Source organism: Sylvia atricapilla, chromosome 14 (genome assembly GCF_009819655.1).
Source record: "Sylvia atricapilla isolate bSylAtr1 chromosome 14, bSylAtr1.pri, whole genome shotgun sequence".
NCBI classification, from domain to species: Eukaryota; Metazoa; Chordata; class Aves; order Passeriformes; family Sylviidae; genus Sylvia; species Sylvia atricapilla.
Genome location: NC_089153.1, coordinates 2,914,137 through 2,932,737, shown reverse-complemented (window position 1 = coordinate 2,932,737; position 18,601 = coordinate 2,914,137). Strand labels below are relative to the sequence as shown.

Genomic DNA, 18,601 nt, shown 5'->3' with positions numbered 1-18,601 from the left:
CTGAGACATGATTAATAGTGTGAGTTGCTGTCAGTCATCTTGCTCTGAAAACTTTCTCTGGAGGCTAAGTGTGCACTAACCTTTATGTGAAAAAATTTGAGATTGCAGAATAAGACTATATTTTTGACTATTAGGTTTGTGTGTTAGTAATAAATAAATTGCCTGCTTAAACTGAGCATATGATTGAACTCTTTTTAACAGTGAAGGTTACAGTTAGAAAAGGGTAACTAATCACCTTCATAATTCACACTTAATGCATACAGACTAATTCATAAAATTATTTTCTAACTTATCACAGTTTGGAGACGATGCTTACACTGTTTAACTGCCGCAAAGCTGCTTTTTGTTTTTAGGAACGTTCCATTTGTTTCCCCCGTTACCGTTTTGATATTAGACCGTTGCAGTTTTATGGAACTTAATATTTTTCATATAAAATGGGACATTGCTAAGAGTGGATTAATAACCTGGTGTTCATTTTCAGCTGTGAATAGCAGAGTGCCCAGCGGCTCCACCAGCTCCTCGCACACTACCGAGTCCCCGATGCCCGAGCCCTGCCCGCAGACAACGAGCAATGTGCCCCCACAGTCTGTGCTCCCCATGTATCCATCAGTGGACATCGATGCACATGTGAGTAATCGACGTTAGCCAGGAGAGGATTTGCTTTCTGATGAGCTCGGAAAGGAAAAAGAACAGATCTCGTGCTGTTGAAGAAATATTAAAGTTGTCTTTATTTTTTATTTCTGAATATCTGCTCTTTTTCTTTCCTGTGCATGAAGACTGAAAGTAATCATGACACTGCACTGACCCTGGCGTGTGCGGGAGGGCACGAGGAGCTGGTGTCCGTGCTGATCGCCCGTGGTGCCAATATTGAACACAGAGACAAGAAGGGTAAGTAAAACATAACACCATTTGACTGTTAACTACAGCTTGAAACAGTGAATTTCAAAATATGAACTGTATTCATGCACTTCAGGTAGTAACAGTGGTCATACAAAGCCAGTGAGCTTCTGTCTGCACCTGAGTGGGGTCTTAAGCAGATTTGTGAAACGTGAAGCACCTCTGTCCTTACGACTCACCCTCTACAAATGACCTCAGCAAGGTGGATAGAGGAGCTGATGGGGGTAACTAGCCAATCTTGGCTGTCAGAGCTGAGTGGTGGCAGTTGTCAGGTTGGGTATCACTGTTCTCAAGAACAGAGTTCAACAAAATCTCACATCTTTTAGAGCTGAGAGAACAAAACCACCATGCCACATGTGTTAGAGCTCACATTGATCACTGGCAGCAGCAACACATGCAGGGCAGGTGGTCGCTGGTTGGATCTCAATTTAACTGTAATTATGCAGAAATCTGTGATTTCTCCAAGGAGAGGAGGTGGTCAGAACTTAATCCAAATTGATCACTGCAAGCACTCTTTAAGTTTCTTTTGAGCAGCCTTTGGCTGGAATCAGAGCCTCAATGGGACAGGGTCAGAAGAGGCTGGGAAAGGCTCTGAGACAGGCGTCCAGCAGGAAACCCCCAGTCTGAAGAAGAGACACGATCAACAGAAGTCGTTGTGAATCAACCCATTTGTGCATTTCTGCTCCTGAATTATACTTTTGAGATACTCAAGGTTGCTTTTTCATGCCCTCTTGTGTTACTAGGTTTTACGCCTTTGATTCTGGCTGCAACTGCTGGACATGTTGGTGTGGTTGAAATTCTTCTGGACAAAGGTGGGGATATAGAGGCACAGTCGGAGCGCACGAAGGACACTCCGCTTTCCTTGGCATGCTCCGGTGGACGCCAGGAGGTACAGACCTGTCCTCAAAGGGCTCCAGTTGTTACTTGCAGATAGGGAGGGGGTTGTACAGTGTTGGGTTTCTTGTGTTGTTGATACATCTTACTTTTTTTCTGGAAGGTTTTTTCACCTGTTTCAGTTTAGCTAATTTAAGGCTTTTTCCTCTTCCAAGAAAGGAAGAAGAAATTTGAGGGTTTTTTTCTTATCTCCCTTGCCTATCCCTGTTTTGTTAGTTAATGGTCATAGTCACTTGTGATAACTTGTGGTCTTTCTTCAGTCAGTGTATCCTCACATGCTAAGTTACTTCTGTGAGGGAGGCAGCTATTGAATAACTTTATTCACTGAACACTTCCCTTATCCATCTTCCCTGTTCTCAAACCTGAAACAAACCTGGGTGCAGGCACACAAGGGCAGCAACTGGGATTTTGTGTGGGCAGTACATGGTGTTAGTGAGAATGCATGGAGCTGATAAGTGCAGATGCAATGCAGGACACATTGTAGCCATGTTTTAAGGATTTTTCAGAGTTCTGTCAGATTTTGTGTGTGTGGTGTTGTTGTCCAAATAATATTTCTGAAATCCTTCCTGTTTCAATCATGTGTATAGTGCCCTTAGAAGGTGGCATGGAGATGGCCAAGAGCTCTGTAGTAAATTAATATAAGGATTAAAATAGTTGCCCAAAATTGGAAAGTTTCCATTTTACTTTTGTATTTCAGATCTTTAACAGTTAAAGTGCTTCTCGTAGAAAAAGGCAAGATCAACATGGCCTATAGCATTATATATTGAACAAGTGAAGTCTTCTGTTCTTTCTCTTCATTTTTTTCTTTATGCCAGAATCTATATCTTATGTTTCTGGCTTAGGAAGAGAGCCTTTTTTAATGGCTTGTTTGGAAATCACCTAGCTTATGTTAATAGTAAATTGAGGCCCACTTAAGTACAGTATATCATAAAAATGTTTCTATTTTCTCCCATTTTATTTCTCTAAGCAACTTGTGATAGAGCAGTCCTTCCTCATCCTGGTTCGAGTAACACCATTCACTCTGATTTTTACCACATGGGTTTTGTTGGGTTTTTTAAAATCATATTCATATAATATTAATATTCATATAATACAGATGGTCAAACCTGTCTCAAGTGTCATTTGAATTCAAGTTGTGAGATGAGTTTTTCTGAAAGAGGTGCTCAAATATTGTGAGACATTTTGGGAGTGGAGTGGATCTATTGTTTGTAAACTTAAAATTTCCTGGGAAGTACTTCACTTTAAAGTATTGCAGTTTTATTTAGGTAAAACAATCTTTCTGGCAGACAAGTGCTCAGCTGCTGTGGTCATGGGCTGTGGGGGCTGTACAGGGATGGAGAAAAGTCAAGGAGAAGAGGGTGGAGATTTTCCTATGGAACTTTGTCCATAGACAAGGGAAACTTCCTATGGAAACTTTGTCCATAGACAAGGTAGCACAGTGGAAAGTTTGTGAAAACATCCTTTTACTCCTTGGATAATACCAAGGGCCACAATATGTCTGTTAATGCTTGTCCTGTCTTTTCAGGTTGTTGATTTGCTGTTGGCCCGGGGAGCAAATAAAGAACACAGGAATGTGTCTGATTACACGCCGTTAAGCCTTGCTGCATCTGGTGGCTATGTTAATATCATCAAGATTCTTCTCAATGCTGGGGCAGAAATTAATTCCAGGTAATGTACCATGTGACCAGCTGAGCTGCAGTGTGGCACAGGCACTCCCTGTTGGCTCCAGCCTGAGGCACAGGTTGAAATCTCAGGTGTTTTCATACCTCCTTGCAACAGTCTTTTTACATTGATGACGTCTTCTGTGTTTGTTATCTTAGCGCTTTTAAATCCTTTAACTATCACAAACTTCATCTGACTAATACCTAAATTTTAAGGGATTATAGTTTGCAGACCTATTCTTTCCCTTTTCCACCATTCTGAGGTCTGGAAGTCAAGCTATTTCCGATAGAACCACATCAAGGAAGCAGCCAAGTGCTCAGGGCTGCTCTGTGTGTTTGAAGATGGCTTTTTCAGGCAGAGGAACAAATTCACACAGCAGTGTCTCTTAAGCCTCTTCTCTATTCATTTTAAGAAATTTATATATATTCTAACACTAGGTAAAGCAAAAGAACTCTTAACTAGGGAAAGTTCAAGCTGCAGCTGTGCTAGAAAAACATGTTTTTCTTTAAAAAATCAGATGTAGCTTAAGGCTTATGTCTGCTTCGGCCACCAGAATGTCTAACAGCTGAAATGTGTTTTCCTTATTTATAAATTGCAATTGTCTATTGCGTAGAACTCCTCTGGTGGTTTCTCATAATCAATCAAAAGTGCTACTATCTTAGGTCAGTACCGATATTTTGTGTAGGTTATGTTCCTTTCTGTCTTACAACAAAACATTCTGTTGCTCTTGGATAGACTTACATTTCCCAGAGCTTTTCTTCAGCCGTGAGCACTGCAGTTTGTTTCTTTCCCTTAGGACGGGCAGTAAGCTGGGGATTTCTCCTCTGATGCTGGCTGCTATGAATGGCCACGTCCCTGCCGTGAAGCTGCTGCTTGATATGGGCTCTGACATTAACGCCCAAATCGAGACCAACCGCAACACAGCCCTGACCCTGGCCTGCTTCCAGGGCCGGGCAGAGGTGGTCAGTCTGCTTCTGGACAGGAAGGCCAATGTCGAGCACAGGGCAAAGGTAAGTGGGGACTTGCCTTTCCTTATGACTTACTGCCTCTGAGTCATCACGTTTCTTCAAATTTTCCTGTAACTTTGAGCCTCTCTGGGCTCAGAGGAGTTGTTACATCAGAGCACTTAAATGTTCTGAAATAAGTGTGGTTTCTTTTAAAAAATAGAAAAGCATCAGGGATGATGTATTTTTTTGCAGTAGGGAAAAGCTGACTGGTCCTTCTGAGTTTATAATGAATCTTAGATTGACTCTTGTCTAGACTTTTTCAGGTTTAAACTTGACGTGATACTCAGTAACAGAACAGATACAGATATTTTTACATGCAAGTGAAGTCTAGGCAGGAAGAGAATAGTGTTGCTTGTGATTCTCATATAGAACAGACTTCTTGTCTACAACCGAAGTAGTGCAGTCAAACTTTGTAAAGCTTTTACGTTGCTGTAGAACCCGTGGCTTCAGTACTGTGACCTTCTGTGCCTCTGAAATGCTCCACAGGTCCCATCCTTTGGTGCTCTGGGACAGCTTTGTGTCTCCTGCCATAAAGCAAGCTTAAAGCTTGTGTAGACAGCCAGACTGATTTCCCCAGCACAAAGGAATTTTTGGTAACTCCTAAGGCTGCTGAAATAATTGCTGTGTCTGTCTACCCCGCCTGCTTCTGGAATGACTGTGGCTGGAGAAAAGGGGATATGGATAAAAGCCAGCTCTCAAATGGTCAGTTGGGCATGTTAGCAGCTGGTGTAAGTTTTTTTAACAGTCTGACCTGGCAACTAAGTTGGGCCCAGATCAGTCTCAGTGCCAAGGGAGGCTAGAGAAAAGCTATAAAGCCAGTTTCTGAGTATTTTTGTAGAAACATTTTTGTCTTCATTTGAATCTGTTCTAACCTCTGTTGTAGAGATCTTGTTATAAACTTTGCATTTGCTGTTGAGACAGGTATCTGGTGGTGCTTAGTCAACAGTTTGCTTGGGTTTGTATAAGTCAAAGCCCAAGAGTGTTTGGGTTTTGGGTTGGTTTTGTTTGGTTGGTTTGTGTGTGGGTGTTTTGTTTTGTTGTTGGGGGTTTTTTTTGTTGGGTTTTTGGGATCCTTTTTGAGGAAGAGACTGCTTGAAGTTAGGCTCCTAAACTAAATATAAGCAGCTAAATAAAAACCTGATTTCCCTTTGTAGGAATCATTTATGTCTTATCTGAAGTACATCGTGCAGATTTCACAGAGTAACTCGTTCTCTTTGCACAGACTGGTCTCACACCTCTGATGGAAGCAGCTTCAGGAGGCTATGCAGAGGTTGGAAGGGTTCTCCTTGATAAAGGAGCAGATGTGAATGCCCCACCTGTGCCTTCCTCAAGAGATACGGCTTTAACAATTGCAGCAGATAAGGGGCACTACAAGTTCTGCGAGCTCCTCATTAATCGGTAAATCATTCCTTCTCATTAAGTGTTTTAGGCCAGAGTGGGTGGGGCTCTGAGCAACCTGATCTCGTGGGTGGCTTCCCTGCCCGTGGCAAGGGTGTTGGAACAAGATGAGCTTTCGTGTCCCTTCCAACCCAAAGCAGTTATGACTAGTGATTCGTGGCACATTTGTTCGGTATTCCTTTACGGCTGAGGTGCTCTTGTTCACATTACCTCGTGCACCTGAGAGCAAAGGGAATGGGAAGCTTTGAAAATAGGATGTTAAATCTGTTCCCTACACTTCAGTGTTATCCTGGAATATCTTGCTATTGCAGTGTTAATTAAGCAAAGCAGGCAGCTGGGACTAGGGGCAGGCAGACAGTGTCTGGCTTGGACTGCTTGTTTGTGTATGAATCCAGCAACTCCCTTGTGAGCATTTCCTCACTGTCACTTGGGGGGCAAAGCCTGGAAGTAGCTCTTGAGCTCTTCAAGCATAACCCAGTGTGCCGCTAAAATCTCAAGCAGCTGCTTTGTCCTGTGGGTAGTCACCACACTGATAATTTAAAGGTTGCTGGTTGCATAATCTCTGGTGCAAGAGGTGACATGAAATGAATGTTCATTTCTGTCAGGGAGGTTTAAATAATCCCCTTGTCACTACCCAGCAGATGAAATGACAAATTTCAGGGACAGAAATTCTCATATCTTGCCATCGTATTTCAGTTATTAAAGTTCTATTTCCAGCTGCTCTGATGTTTTGTGATCTTGCTCTCTGCCCTCCACCTTTACTCATGCCATTCCCTGGGTCTGTTTTCAGAGGGGCACACATTGATGTCCGCAACAAGAAAGGCAACACCCCGCTGTGGCTGGCAGCGAACGGGGGCCACTACGACGTGGTCCAGCTGCTTGTGCAGGCAGGGGCAGACGTGGATGCTGCAGATAACCGCAAAATCACCCCTCTTATGTCAGCATTTCGCAAGGTAGGACCAGCTTCTTCTGTGTTTTCAAAACAGTGCCTCTTGTTTGGTCTTGAGTCTGAATGCTTGGTTTTGGAAGAATCAAATATAACATGGCGAAATCGCTACTTTGATAAAATACCTGCTTCAAAGTCATAATGACTGTACTTCACAATGATCCAGTTTCTGAGAGCTGAAAAACTTTGTTCCCTAAATGATGTTAGCTGTATCATTTCCAGTTGTACACTGTGCAAAAACTCTGACTGTTTGAGATTTCCACATTTCTGCAGTCTGTACTGCTCATTTCAGTCCTGCTTTGGAGATGAACACAATAGCAGTCTGCAATAAGCTGTCCTGATTCCTTTGTGTTTCTCTCGTTGTGTTCCTAATGTGTTGTGAGGGGACACTGTGTAGTCAGCTCTTCTGTCACCCACTGCCTTTTCTTCTTGGCAGGAAGAACATTGCTTTGGGATGATTCCATCAGTTGTGGTGTTGGATGCAAGGAGCATAAGCAGAGGAATTTATTAACTGTAGCTGCTTTACCTTTAACAAAACAGCAAATAAGTGTGCAGCTTTTTTGACAAAAATGCTGGTTTTGCCCCTGTTTTGACACTGCCTTGCTTTCACATAACTTCAGAAGCAACACTTGGGTGCTTTGTGTGATTGCACAGTGTACCTTGGGAGCAGAGGAATGTGCTTGCCAGGATAACATTCAGATGGCTCAGTTTCCTGATTTTACTTAGCCTGTAATTGAACAGTCTAAGTCAGCTCCATGGGGTGAGTGGCAAGGGAGTGGATTGGATGACAGATGGTGTCTAAGGAGGGTTGTCTTGAAGACATGGAGACCTGCCCCTGGTCCTTGTATTTTAAAATAAAAAATAACTTATGGAAGAGTTTGTCTTTGCCACCTTGAAGCAGAACAGTGGCTGTGCTCTCAGCACTGAGCAGGCAGGAACTGCCCTTCTTCCCAAACAGCAGCTTACCAGAAATGTTCTTGCTTATTTTCAGTGTTTTGCATTGAACTAAGGGATATCAAAGTTGTATTTTGATGATGAATGTTGACAATTGTATACAAAAGATTAAAATTTTCTTCAATGTTCTAGGGGCATGTGAAAGTAGTTCAGTTCCTGGTGAAAGAAGTCAACCAGTTTCCTTCAGACATCGAGTGCATGCGCTACATAGCGACCATCACTGACAAGGTGGGTTGGACTCGGGGACAAGACCCTGACCTGAATCTCCCACAAAAATATCCATGGGAAATTCTTAAGTATTCAAAATCTGAATGTACATGTTTGCTCATGTACATCTGATTTGGAGATTTGTGCATGTCTCCTTTTTAATATGGCACTTAAAAAGTAAATCAGCATTGCATCCTATTCTGTGAAATAGTTTCTATGTTTATTAATACAGGGGAGCTGATCTTGTGTTTGCAGAGCAAGCCTCACTCCTCAGTTGTTTATTACAGTGGTAGTAAAACAAGTTTGCATTTCAGGACCTGTTGAAAAAATGTCACCAGTGTGTGGAGACAATTGTGAAAGCTAAAGACCAGCAGGCTGCAGAAGCCAATAAAAATGCAACTATACTGCTGAAGGAGCTAGACCTGGAAAAAGTGAGTAGATAATTGCTGTTATGTAACAACATTTGAACTGTGTGAGAATCTCTAGACTGCCTTTCCTTTGGTGCTTCTTGTGGCAGTCAGTCTTCATGCTCTGACTGTGTTCCTTCCCCTAATGTATCATACAAGTGAGGCACATACTGAGGGTGGCAAATTAGAACTGACTTCTGCTTCAGTCACTCCATTGTCCTTTTTAGTAAAGCTTGGACTTAACAGTAGTTCCTTAGGCAGTAGCTCTCTGGGATCACCTCAGCACAGGGGATGTGTGAGTAAGGGAGGTCTCCAGTTTCATGGTGTGTTTCTATGGGTGTAAATCATAGTCCAAAAGCATTTTATGGACTTCTGCTCAGGGGAGTTGAGTAGATAGTGGAGAAAATCCCCATCTCTCTTTGCTGAGAATACTGTAAATTGTTCTAGAGTAACACACTCTTGAGTGGGCTCTCTTAATGGAGGATCCTACAGTTTTTGACAAGGTCCACGTCTGTTTATTAAGTTTTCCAGGTTGTGGGCTTGTTAAGCACACATCAGTTGCTGTGCACAAACACTGCAGCGGATTACTGATTCCATATATGAAAAAATCCCCAAAACTGGTTAAAATTAGAGCCATTAAATACTGGCTTTTGTATCAAAGATGTGAACATCACACCAAAAATATCACTGAGTTTATTAAATGATTGAGAAAGAACTCAGAGGATGAGATATTTTTCTGGTCTTCCAGTAAAACAGTATTTTTTTTAATACTTCTGTTTTGGTTATTACTTTATTATCATTCCTTAGAAGTTTTGGGACCAGCTAGTCCTGTCATTGCATAAGGTCTGTCCAGTTTCTGTGTAATGATTCAGTGTGTGCCAAAGTCATTGTAGTTCGTTGTGTTCTCTCCCTTCTCCTTCCCCCCAGATTTCTAGGGAAGATCTCAATTATAAGTATAATTTAGTCTGTGTGAAAATGTTTAAATATGGATTCTTTTCTCCTACATAGTCAAGAGAGGAGAGCAGAAAACAAGCTCTTGCAGCCAAAAGGGAGAAAAGAAAGGAAAAGAGAAAGAAAAAGAAAGAGGAACAAAAAAGAAAACAAGAAGAGGATGAAGAAAACAAGCCCAAGGAAACTCTGGAACTGCAAGAAGATGATGATGAAGAAGAAAATGATGATGAAGGTAAAGAACAAGTGTTTCTATGAACGATGTAGTTGTGGGGGCGCCACCTTCTGAGCGTCAAGGTGAAGGAATCTGTTTGAAAGCTGATCTCTCATATTTGAAAGTGTTGCATGGCTGCTGCCTGGCAAAACTCCTTTGCTCAGTTTTTCACTCTCTCCTTTTTACGCAAGAGTCTTTCACTCTTGGAGGATTTACAGCTGAATTTGGTGCTAGTCTGACAGGTCAGCAAGGAACATAGCTCCAGCTGTAGTGTATTCAGTGAGGGCACTGATTTCTCTACTTTGTGGGTTCTGATTGTATATTAACTACTTTTCTTTCAGTGGAGCAAGAAGTTCCTATAGAGCCTCCAAGTGCAACTACTACAACTACAATTGGAATTTCTGCAACTTCAACTACCTTCACAAATGCCTTTGGGAAGAAGAGAGCTAATGTGGTGACTACCCCCAGCACAAATAGAAAAAATAAGAAAAATAAAACGAAAGAGACTCCTCAAAATATGCAGATAATTCTGCCAGATCAGCATATATCTCTAGCACAGCAAAAAGCAGATAAAAATAAAATAAATGGAGAGCCAAGAGGTGGTGGTGCTAGTGGGAACAGCGACTCAGATAACTTGGACAGCACAGATTGCAATAGTGAAAGCAGCAGTGGAGGGAAAAGCCAAGAGCTGAACTTCACCATGGATACGAACTCCTCGGAGCGGCGCTACGCCTCACTGCTCATCCCCTCTCAGGAAGAAAAAAACAGCACCTCGGCTTCCAAAACACCAACGAGGTGAGGCTGCTCTGCTCCTTCCGTGTTGTTTCACAAGGTTCCACCTATGCCAGTGTCAATTTTCTGTAGCTTAAGCTCTACACCAACTGTACATTTCCAGAGCCTAGAGAGACTGAGGCTGCTTTATTTGCATAGCTGTGTTAAGTTTGTTGAGCACAACCTCTTTAAAATCTTGTAAGAACAAGATTTTCTGGCATTGTTGGCTAGTTTTTAATACTACTTGAGCAAAATGGCCTTTTCTCTCTGCACTTTTTAAGCATCCACATTGCATTGTGAGTTCTGATAGACTAGATCTCAGAGTGAAAATGCTGGGAATTTAATAAGGAAGTGCCAGCTTTACTTATCATCCACATACAGAAGTGGTTTTGTTACCTTTTGATTGTTTTGTGGTTCCATCATTAACTCTTTTGACTTGCAATCTCTTTTCTTTTAAGGAGAGAAGAAGGTGATGACCCCGAGCATTTCACCTGCCAGGTTGATGGCCAGTTTGATATAACCTTGTCAAGCCAGAGGTGAGAGTCAGAAGAATTCACAGGGAATGTACAGGGGCCACATGAATGGTCAAAAGGTCATTCAACTGCCAGGGAATGTGCTGATAACTTTTACAACACCCCTTTCTGAAGAGGTCATTGGTCTGAGTCAGAAAGCTTAGATCCCTTGTGGGTCTGTAGTCTTTTTTTATATCTAAGTAATACAAGTCTGATCCCTCCTAGTTTAGTTTTCTTTTTTCTGCACTAAGGGAGGGGAGAGGGCAGGGAGGTTGATCTGCAGGACACTGGGCTGACAGAGAGGCCAGCTTCAGTAAGAACACAGACATTGTGGCATCAAGAAGGGCAATAAGACAGGGCTGTTGTCAGACTGATTGAGACACGTCTCTGGGAGTGGGAAGAGAGGATATTTTTCTTTTTCCTGTTTTTCTCCAGATTCAAGTTAGATGCAGAATGAGTGGATTCATCAACCCTTGTGGTTAGAGGGTGTTTTTGCCTCCCATTAGGAGTGTTAAAAATTGGAATTTGTCTCTGTTCTGTTCTTCAAACATAGATTGTTTCTGCCTTGAACCTTTTATCCAAGGTTTGCTGCAGGAGCCTTGGGGTCCTGTGGGTTCACTGCAGCAGGACAAGCTAAATGCATCCTTCTGACTCCTTGTTAGAAGTGGTTTTTCTGGAAACAATTCATGCTACTGTTTTTAAGCTGCAGGAATGTAAACTGTATGCTGTCATTTTATTCTGTAATTTGTAATCAACACATTTCTGTTCCCAGAATTGATGGTGAAGGTCATTCGAATTCTTTGTCGACTTCTTATAAGGCTGTCTCCCTGCCTCTGACCTCTCCAAATGTAAAGCTGAATCTGACCAGTCCAAAAAGAGGCCAGAAAAGAGAAGAAGGCTGGAAAGAAGTGGTTAGAAGGTAAAGACTTTAATACTATGTTTTAGAACTGACTGTGAGCTTTTTAGCTTGTAAATTATTCTGAAATACAGAATGTCCAGCAAGATTATATAACTGAAGAATTAACTTACAGGAAAATCTATCCCACTTTCTCTTGCAGTGCTGGGAAAACCAACTGCAGCCCTAATTTGTAGTATCTCCTTAATGTGAACATGACAATAAACATTGTATTTGGCATGAGAAATTAAAGAAAACTGGTGACTTTAGTAGAGTAAAGGATGTGAGACCAGTATAAAAGGGGTAGGGAGCAGAGGGCAGTGAAAAGCCCTACAGCAGATGATTGCTCATGAACTAAAGGCAGAATGGATGTGAGTAGAGGAGAGGCAAATGAGCCCTTCAAGGCCAAAATTCACTGTACTTTGGGCACTGACCTTCATCACTGATTCAGTGGGAAATTGTGTTACCTGATAGTGAGTGATAGATAGTGATAGAGATACAGTGAGATTTAAAGTTTTGCTGTAAAGCAGTCTTTTCCTTTGAAAATGTACTGGGTTTTACTGTATGGCCATTAACAGCCCAGTATCTCTTCTGTAACCTTCACGTTGTCTCTGCTTGGAACTAGAATGATTGTCTGGCTTTGGGTTTTTTTATTCCCTTTATCAAAAAGGAATACAGCATGAACATACCAGTGTCAGATGCTTTGGGTGCACTTAAGAGACCCTCCTGCTTTTGTGTTCTGCAGTGGCAATGACTAGATAGAATTTTAGGCTATGTGCAAAGAACAAAATTATACAGAGGGCTTAGTGCATTTGGATTAGTGGAAGCCAGAGTGTTCTTAATAAAGGTTTAAAACGCAGTTAATATGAAAATGTATGTGTTTTAAGGCTTAGAGTTGATTTGGTCTCTGCCATTTGATGTGGTTACCAATGGGGCTCTCCAAAGTGATGTGGCCTTGCTGGGTGTGTGGTGGCAGCCTGGGCCCCACCTGGGGAGTGGTGCCCCCACCTCAGACAGCCCTGAGCCCCCTCTGACCTGGGCTGCTCCTGCTCTCCTGGGGCTTGTGAGTCTCTTCAGCTCAGCCCAAATGTTCATGTGGGTGCTGTCTGCTCCTGTGTTGGCCTCAGCAGTGTTCTAGACATGCCTGCAGGACATGCCTCTTTCCTGAGGAATGCCATAAGGAACACTGTATTCCATGTTCTGCACGTGGTGTTTGCCGTGCCCTGACTGATGGAAACCTGTCCTGCCAAAGAGCGTTGTTGGTGACTGTAGATGTGTGCGTGCAGTGCCCAGGAGCTCCCTCTGCTAAAATCTCTCCTGCTCTCAACAAGAATTCTTCTTACCTCTCCCTGTGAGTGACCCCCAGCTAGAAGGGATGTCTAAGTAACCAATGTTAACATCCCTTCTGCCCCTGACAGGCAAGTGGGCAGAGTTTTGAAAGATCCACCCCCCAGCAACACTCTGCAGCCAACACCAATTGAGCAATTTCAGCTGCAGAGAGGAGGGCGCTGCTGTTCTGGAGCAAAAAGGTACTTTTTGGGACACTTCTCTAGATCAAAACCATCACCCTTGGGAAGGAGGGAGGGGAACAGCTGTGGAAGATGAGTAGGAGGGGACTGGGCACTGGGATGGGCTCTCCTGGAAGAGAAATGCCTCCTTGAGTGGTTGCCAGAGGTCCCCAGTGGGCTGGGGTGGAAGCAAACCCAGGTGCAGTCAGGAGCCCTGTGAGCAATACAGGTGTTCTTGAAACTCTGGTTTGGGGAGGGAGTAACTGTGATGTCTGTCTTGAGAAGGGAGCCTTGGAAGTGGAGGTGGGGAAGAAAACCCAAAGCATTAAGCAGCCTTGGGATAGATCTGGGGGTTCTGGGGATGGGAAGGGTTGTAGTGTGCTGTCCTGGCAGGAATGGGGGAAGAAAGAACACATTGGCAACAGGAGGTGTTGCTTTAGAACATTTCCATGTGTTTAGAAGTTAAAAATTGAACAAGTTTCCTCTAAGTCCTGTTAAATGACAAACAATTCCCTGAGAATCAAGTTACTTACAAGTTCCCAAGATTGGAATAGCTAGGTGAAGCTGGCAGCCTTTCCACAGGGTGCTGGGGACCTGTGACTGCTGTGAGTTCTGAAACCCCTTTGAATCCCCTCTGATTGTTCAGCATCGAGCCAGTGCACATCAGTAGCAAGCCTGAAAGCACCTTATGAGTCTAAGAGGTCTGACACACCTTAAAGTCTGGGCACATTGGTGGCCCAGAGACCTCAGCTGAGGTCTGTGTGGAAGCAGAGCTTGTGTTCAGACACTTCCCAATACCGTGTGCTTGCTCTGACCCACCAGTACCATGTGAATCAGGAAAACCCTGAACTGACTGACATTGGTGGCAGCATTGTGGCCTGACAGTGAGCCTGCTTCTGCAAGTCCAGGCTGCCATCACAGGGGTTTCCAGCAGCCCTCTAACCACAGCACTGCACACCGTCACCTTCTTTCACCCACCATTGTTAATTGGTGACACTGCACTTCCAGATCTTGAGTTCTGAAAGAGGTGGATACTAAAATGTTGTGGATGCAGGTGGTATTACAGAGCTGATCACTGGAAAGCCACCTTCTTCGTGCTATAAACAGTCAAAGTAGTTAACCCATGGGCTTTTATATTTGAAGCAGTGCTGCTTGTGTAAATTCAGGTTGATAAGCTAAGGATTTGTCTTGCTTTGGAGAGGTACTCAAGATAAGATAAAATCCAAAAAGGGGTTCTGAAGCAGTGTGAAGCGCTGTTACAGTAATGGTGGAATAAATGCTACTGGAGAATCCTTGTCAGGTACTGAGGATGATGAGTAATTTGAGAGAGGGGGGACTATTGGGGGACTTTGAGAGAGGCTCCAAAGGAGAAAGGATCAGCAGAAAACCATTTACTACTCTTAAGAACTTTACTTCAGCCATTGTCAGACAACAGAGAGGTTTTGTCTGTCTTTGAATGCATTTCACACATTTCTGATCTTTGTGATATAGGTCAAAGAAATTATCAGTCCCAGCTTCTGTCGTATCTAGAATAATGGGAAGAGGTGGGTGCAACATCACTGCAATTCAAGATGTCACTGGTGCCCACATTGATGTGGATAAGCAAAAAGATAAGAATGGAGAGAGAATGATCACTATAAGGTACAGTATCTCAGAATGAAAGTCTTGAGTTAGTCCACAGTGTCATTTATTGAAAAGTTTGTTTGCTTTCTAAGGCAGGATCTGTATAGCTTCTTTGTTCTAGAATAGAACATACATTCCTGCTGCCAAGATATGCTGACAGTCAGCTTCAAAGATAATCCTTAAGATACACAGAGGTCAAGAAATAACTTCCTGCAGTAAACTTAAAATAGACTTACAGAGCAGTATAAGATTGAAGCTACAGAACATTGCACAAAGCGGGGTTTCCTTTTGCAAGAGCCAAATCTGTTTGTGTTTAATCTAGGGGTGGTACAGAGTCCACGCGATACGCAGTGCAACTCATCAATGCCCTTATTCAAGATCCTGCCAAGGAACTGGAAGACTTGATTCCTAAAACTCATATAAGAACACCTGCTTCGAGTTCCAAATCAATCCACTCAAACTTTTCGTCTGGAGTCAGCACTGCGACTGCTTCCAACAAGAACTCGTTTCCTCTCGGAGCACCGCCCCTGGTCACATCGCAGTCATCAACACTATCTACTTTCCAGCCTCCTAACAAACTAAACAAGAATGTCCCAGCGAACGTGCGCTCATCTTTTCCAGTGTCTCTTCCTCTCGCTTATTCTCACCCTCATTTTGCCTTGCTGGCTGCCCAAACTATGCAACAGATCCGGCACCCTCGCTTACCTATGGCCCAATTTGGAGGAACCTTTTCACCTTCACCGAACACTTGGGGACCATTCCCAGTGAGACCAGTTAACCCTGGCAGCACGAACAGCTCTCCAAAGCATAATAGTTCGAGCCGTGTAGGTAGTCAGAATGGAAACGTTCTGCAGACGGAGTCTCCTGGGTTAGCTACGTCCAGTTGTCCCGTTACCGCCTCGTCTGCAGCTGCTTCCACCCAGCCTCTGTGCGTGACCAGTAACCGGACTCCCTCCTCGGTCAGGAAGCAGCTCTTTGCCTGCGTCCCCAAGACGAGCGCCGCAGCAACAGCCATCTCAACTGTGACGAGCACCTGTAGCACGCTGCCCTCAGCTTCCTCTGCCCCCCCAAACAACGGGCAAGTGCCCGCGGCGTTTCTGCCATCTCCTGCTCCGCAAGCGCAGCCTTCTGCCCTGAAAGCGGACTCGTTCTCGGCTGTCTCCGCACCCAAGGAGAAGGTGTCGACCCCCGAGCAGCCGCCCACAAGCGCGTGCCCGCCGGCTTCAGTCGCAAGCAGTTGCAGTGTGTCAGCCAGCAGCAGCTCAGGCGGCACCGAGACGCGCCCGGCGAGCAGCCCTGCACCGCTCAGCAGCGCCCAGGATGAAATATTGCCAACCAGCATGGCCGAGATCAGCCCTTCCATGTCGATGCCTTTTTCATCCAGCTCAGAAACTGCTCCTTTAAGCTTAGCGTCGCCCAGGTCGGTTGTTGCAGATAATCAGGACAACAGTAACTTACCTCAAGTAGCTGTACCAGCACCTCGAGTTACTCACAGGATGCAGTCCAGAGGTTCTTTCTATTCAGTGGTACCAAATGCAAACCTCCATCAAGATCCTCAGTCTATTTTTGTTACGAATCAAGTTCCTTTAACACCTTCTCAAGGTCCACCTGCTGCAGTGCAGCTTTCGTCAGCCATGAACGTTATGAACGGTTCTCAGATGCACATTAACCCAGCAAACAAATCATTGCCTCCTGCCTTTGGGCCAGCAACGCTCTTCAATCACTTTAGTAGTCTTTTTGATAGCAACCAGGTGCCAGCTAACCAAGCATGGGGAGACTGTCCACTCTCTACCCGAGCAGCAGCCGACCCATCTTTCACTGTTCAGTCTACCTTTCTGAATAACTCTGTGCTAGGACATGTGGAAAACGTCCATCCCGACAACTCCAAGGCTCCTGGTTTCAGGCCGCCTTCCCAACGGGTCTCAACTAGTCCTGTAGGTAAGTCATTAAGATCATGTTCTGGACAAAATTATCTCTTCAGCCACTGCATTTCAGTCATCGTACTGATGGAGAACTAGTCTACAAATGACAGTTGGAGAATGCTCATGTAATGAGGATGGCCTGTTTTTCTCAAGTGCTCTCAAAAATGCTGATTATTTTTTTTCTTGAGCTCTTCCAGGCTGTTAGGTGTTGGAAAGATTGCAGATGTTGCATTGCTTGTTCTCTGTGTGAGACAGGAATGCTCCCACCTGCTTGTAGCATGGCATCGATTTTAGGTTTTGGGTTGGAATGGAGCACAGTGTGGGGTGACAGCAAACCTGAGGACTCCTGGAGGTTCCAGCTGCAGCAATGACTGCATGCAGGTGGTTCATATTGTATGTGAGACTTCAGCTTGACTCAGTGAGGGTTAACTGTGCCTTTTGGTTCTTGATTTGGCTCTGGGATTTTGATAAGCTTACTTTGTGGAGCTGATTGATGTGCTACTGCATGGGGTGTTTTATTCAGAAGTTTGGTATAGCAGTACTAGCACATCTGGATTTGTTTGAAATGGGTTAGGAACACTGGCACTGAGCTCCCTGCCATTGCTGTGCTCTGCCTGAAGGATTTTTATCTATCTTCTCAGTGTTCAAACTATGTTGCAGACAACCAGCTGCACCCATTTGTGTAGAAGAGACCCTCAAGAGATCTATTCTGTGCCACCCCTTTGTGGCTTTGCCATGGTGGCTGTGGGGTGCCCTGGAGCTGGGCTTCTGGAGAGCCTTGCTCTGGACTCATCCTTGCCCACACAGTGTGTGTTGGGTATTTGGGCTAAAGCTTCAGGACTTGAATGCTGGGCTGAGACAAGTCAAGTAGTTTGACTTTCAGATTAAAGGAGAAGGGAGCATTTGGAAGATGTGGTGGTAAGGAAAGAAGATCTTTAGCATTCCCTTTCCTCTCAGTTGATTGACAAATGTGCAGGACTTCTGCAAACCAGAGCGCTTCTCTCTGATGGTCTTTAGCCACAAAAATGGGGTGTTTGCTATGACTGTAGTTTTCTCAATTATTAAATTTGAGCTGTATAGCTCTGCAAAACAAGGGCGCACCTAGAACTCTGTGCCACATCCAGCTTCAGTGTAGTAAGCAGAACCAGATGTGTAAGATGAAGTAACTGGGCCTTGTTCATCAGAGACTGTTAATAGAGAGCTTCCAGACCCCCCAGCAGGCTCCAGAACCACTTGACAATGGCTCAGCTTTTCCTCTGCTGTGCTCTAAACTGGGGTTGGCTGTTGCTGAAATAATTCCTGGGAAAGGAAACTTAGGGCAAATGGGATCTGCTGATTTCCCGGACAATGGCATCCTGCATGTGCAAACATGGGTGACTGGGACTTCCCACAGCAGCAAAGTATTTTGCTGTTCCCTTATGTTCAGACCATCTGTTGTAAGGGGGGAAATTCTTATATGTCTACTTTATGTATACTTTTATACTTAATATGTCCTTAAGTGACTGTAAGTATTTTAAAAACAGTGTGAGTCTCTTTCTGTCCTTAGAAAGGTTAGGTGGATAGCCAAGGAAAGCTCACACAGTTGACTTTGGGGGAGATATATGTGAAGTTCTCAATTGAAGCCCAAAAATATGTGGACAGAACACACTTCTCTTGAGTTAGAATTTGATTAGGATATTGCAAAGTGAGGAAAAACTGCAAATAGGTAGTGTGCTGCTAAAATTGTGTCTGGCAGGAGGTGACTGATGAGTCAGATCCTTAGTTGATTCACTTAATGTCATTTTACTTCATGCTGCTTTTGATCACCTTTGTTTAAGGATCTAGATGTCCCAGGAG

The 18,601-nt window shown here is 43.9% G+C and overlaps 1 protein-coding gene across 9 annotated transcripts in view; it reads left to right on the top strand.

Moving 5' to 3' along the window:
• ANKHD1 (ankyrin repeat and KH domain containing 1) overlaps nucleotides 1–18,601 on the top strand; it is a 99,451-nt gene that overhangs the window by 70,028 nt on the left and 10,822 nt on the right. For 8 of the 9 annotated variants that reach the window (XM_066328909.1, XM_066328912.1, XM_066328911.1 and 5 more), the window contains 16 exons: nucleotides 482–627; nucleotides 777–888; nucleotides 1,641–1,786; nucleotides 3,317–3,459; nucleotides 4,250–4,463; nucleotides 5,683–5,858; nucleotides 6,649–6,811; nucleotides 7,891–7,986; nucleotides 8,280–8,396; nucleotides 9,381–9,555; nucleotides 9,876–10,329; nucleotides 10,764–10,841; nucleotides 11,590–11,736; nucleotides 13,131–13,241; nucleotides 14,712–14,861; nucleotides 15,166–16,781. In XM_066328909.1, coding sequence (XP_066185006.1) covers nucleotides 482–627; nucleotides 777–888; nucleotides 1,641–1,786; nucleotides 3,317–3,459; nucleotides 4,250–4,463; nucleotides 5,683–5,858; nucleotides 6,649–6,811; nucleotides 7,891–7,986; nucleotides 8,280–8,396; nucleotides 9,381–9,555; nucleotides 9,876–10,329; nucleotides 10,764–10,841; nucleotides 11,590–11,736; nucleotides 13,131–13,241; nucleotides 14,712–14,861; nucleotides 15,166–16,781 — 4,044 coding nt within the window. Of the gene's footprint in view, nucleotides 1–481; nucleotides 628–776; nucleotides 889–1,640; nucleotides 1,787–3,316; nucleotides 3,460–4,249; nucleotides 4,464–4,946; nucleotides 5,139–5,682; nucleotides 5,859–6,648; nucleotides 6,812–7,890; nucleotides 7,987–8,279; nucleotides 8,397–9,380; nucleotides 9,556–9,875; nucleotides 10,330–10,763; nucleotides 10,842–11,589; nucleotides 11,737–13,130; nucleotides 13,242–14,711; nucleotides 14,862–15,165; nucleotides 16,782–18,601 lie in introns of those variants that run through there. The other variant, XM_066328916.1, reaches the window with a different exon arrangement.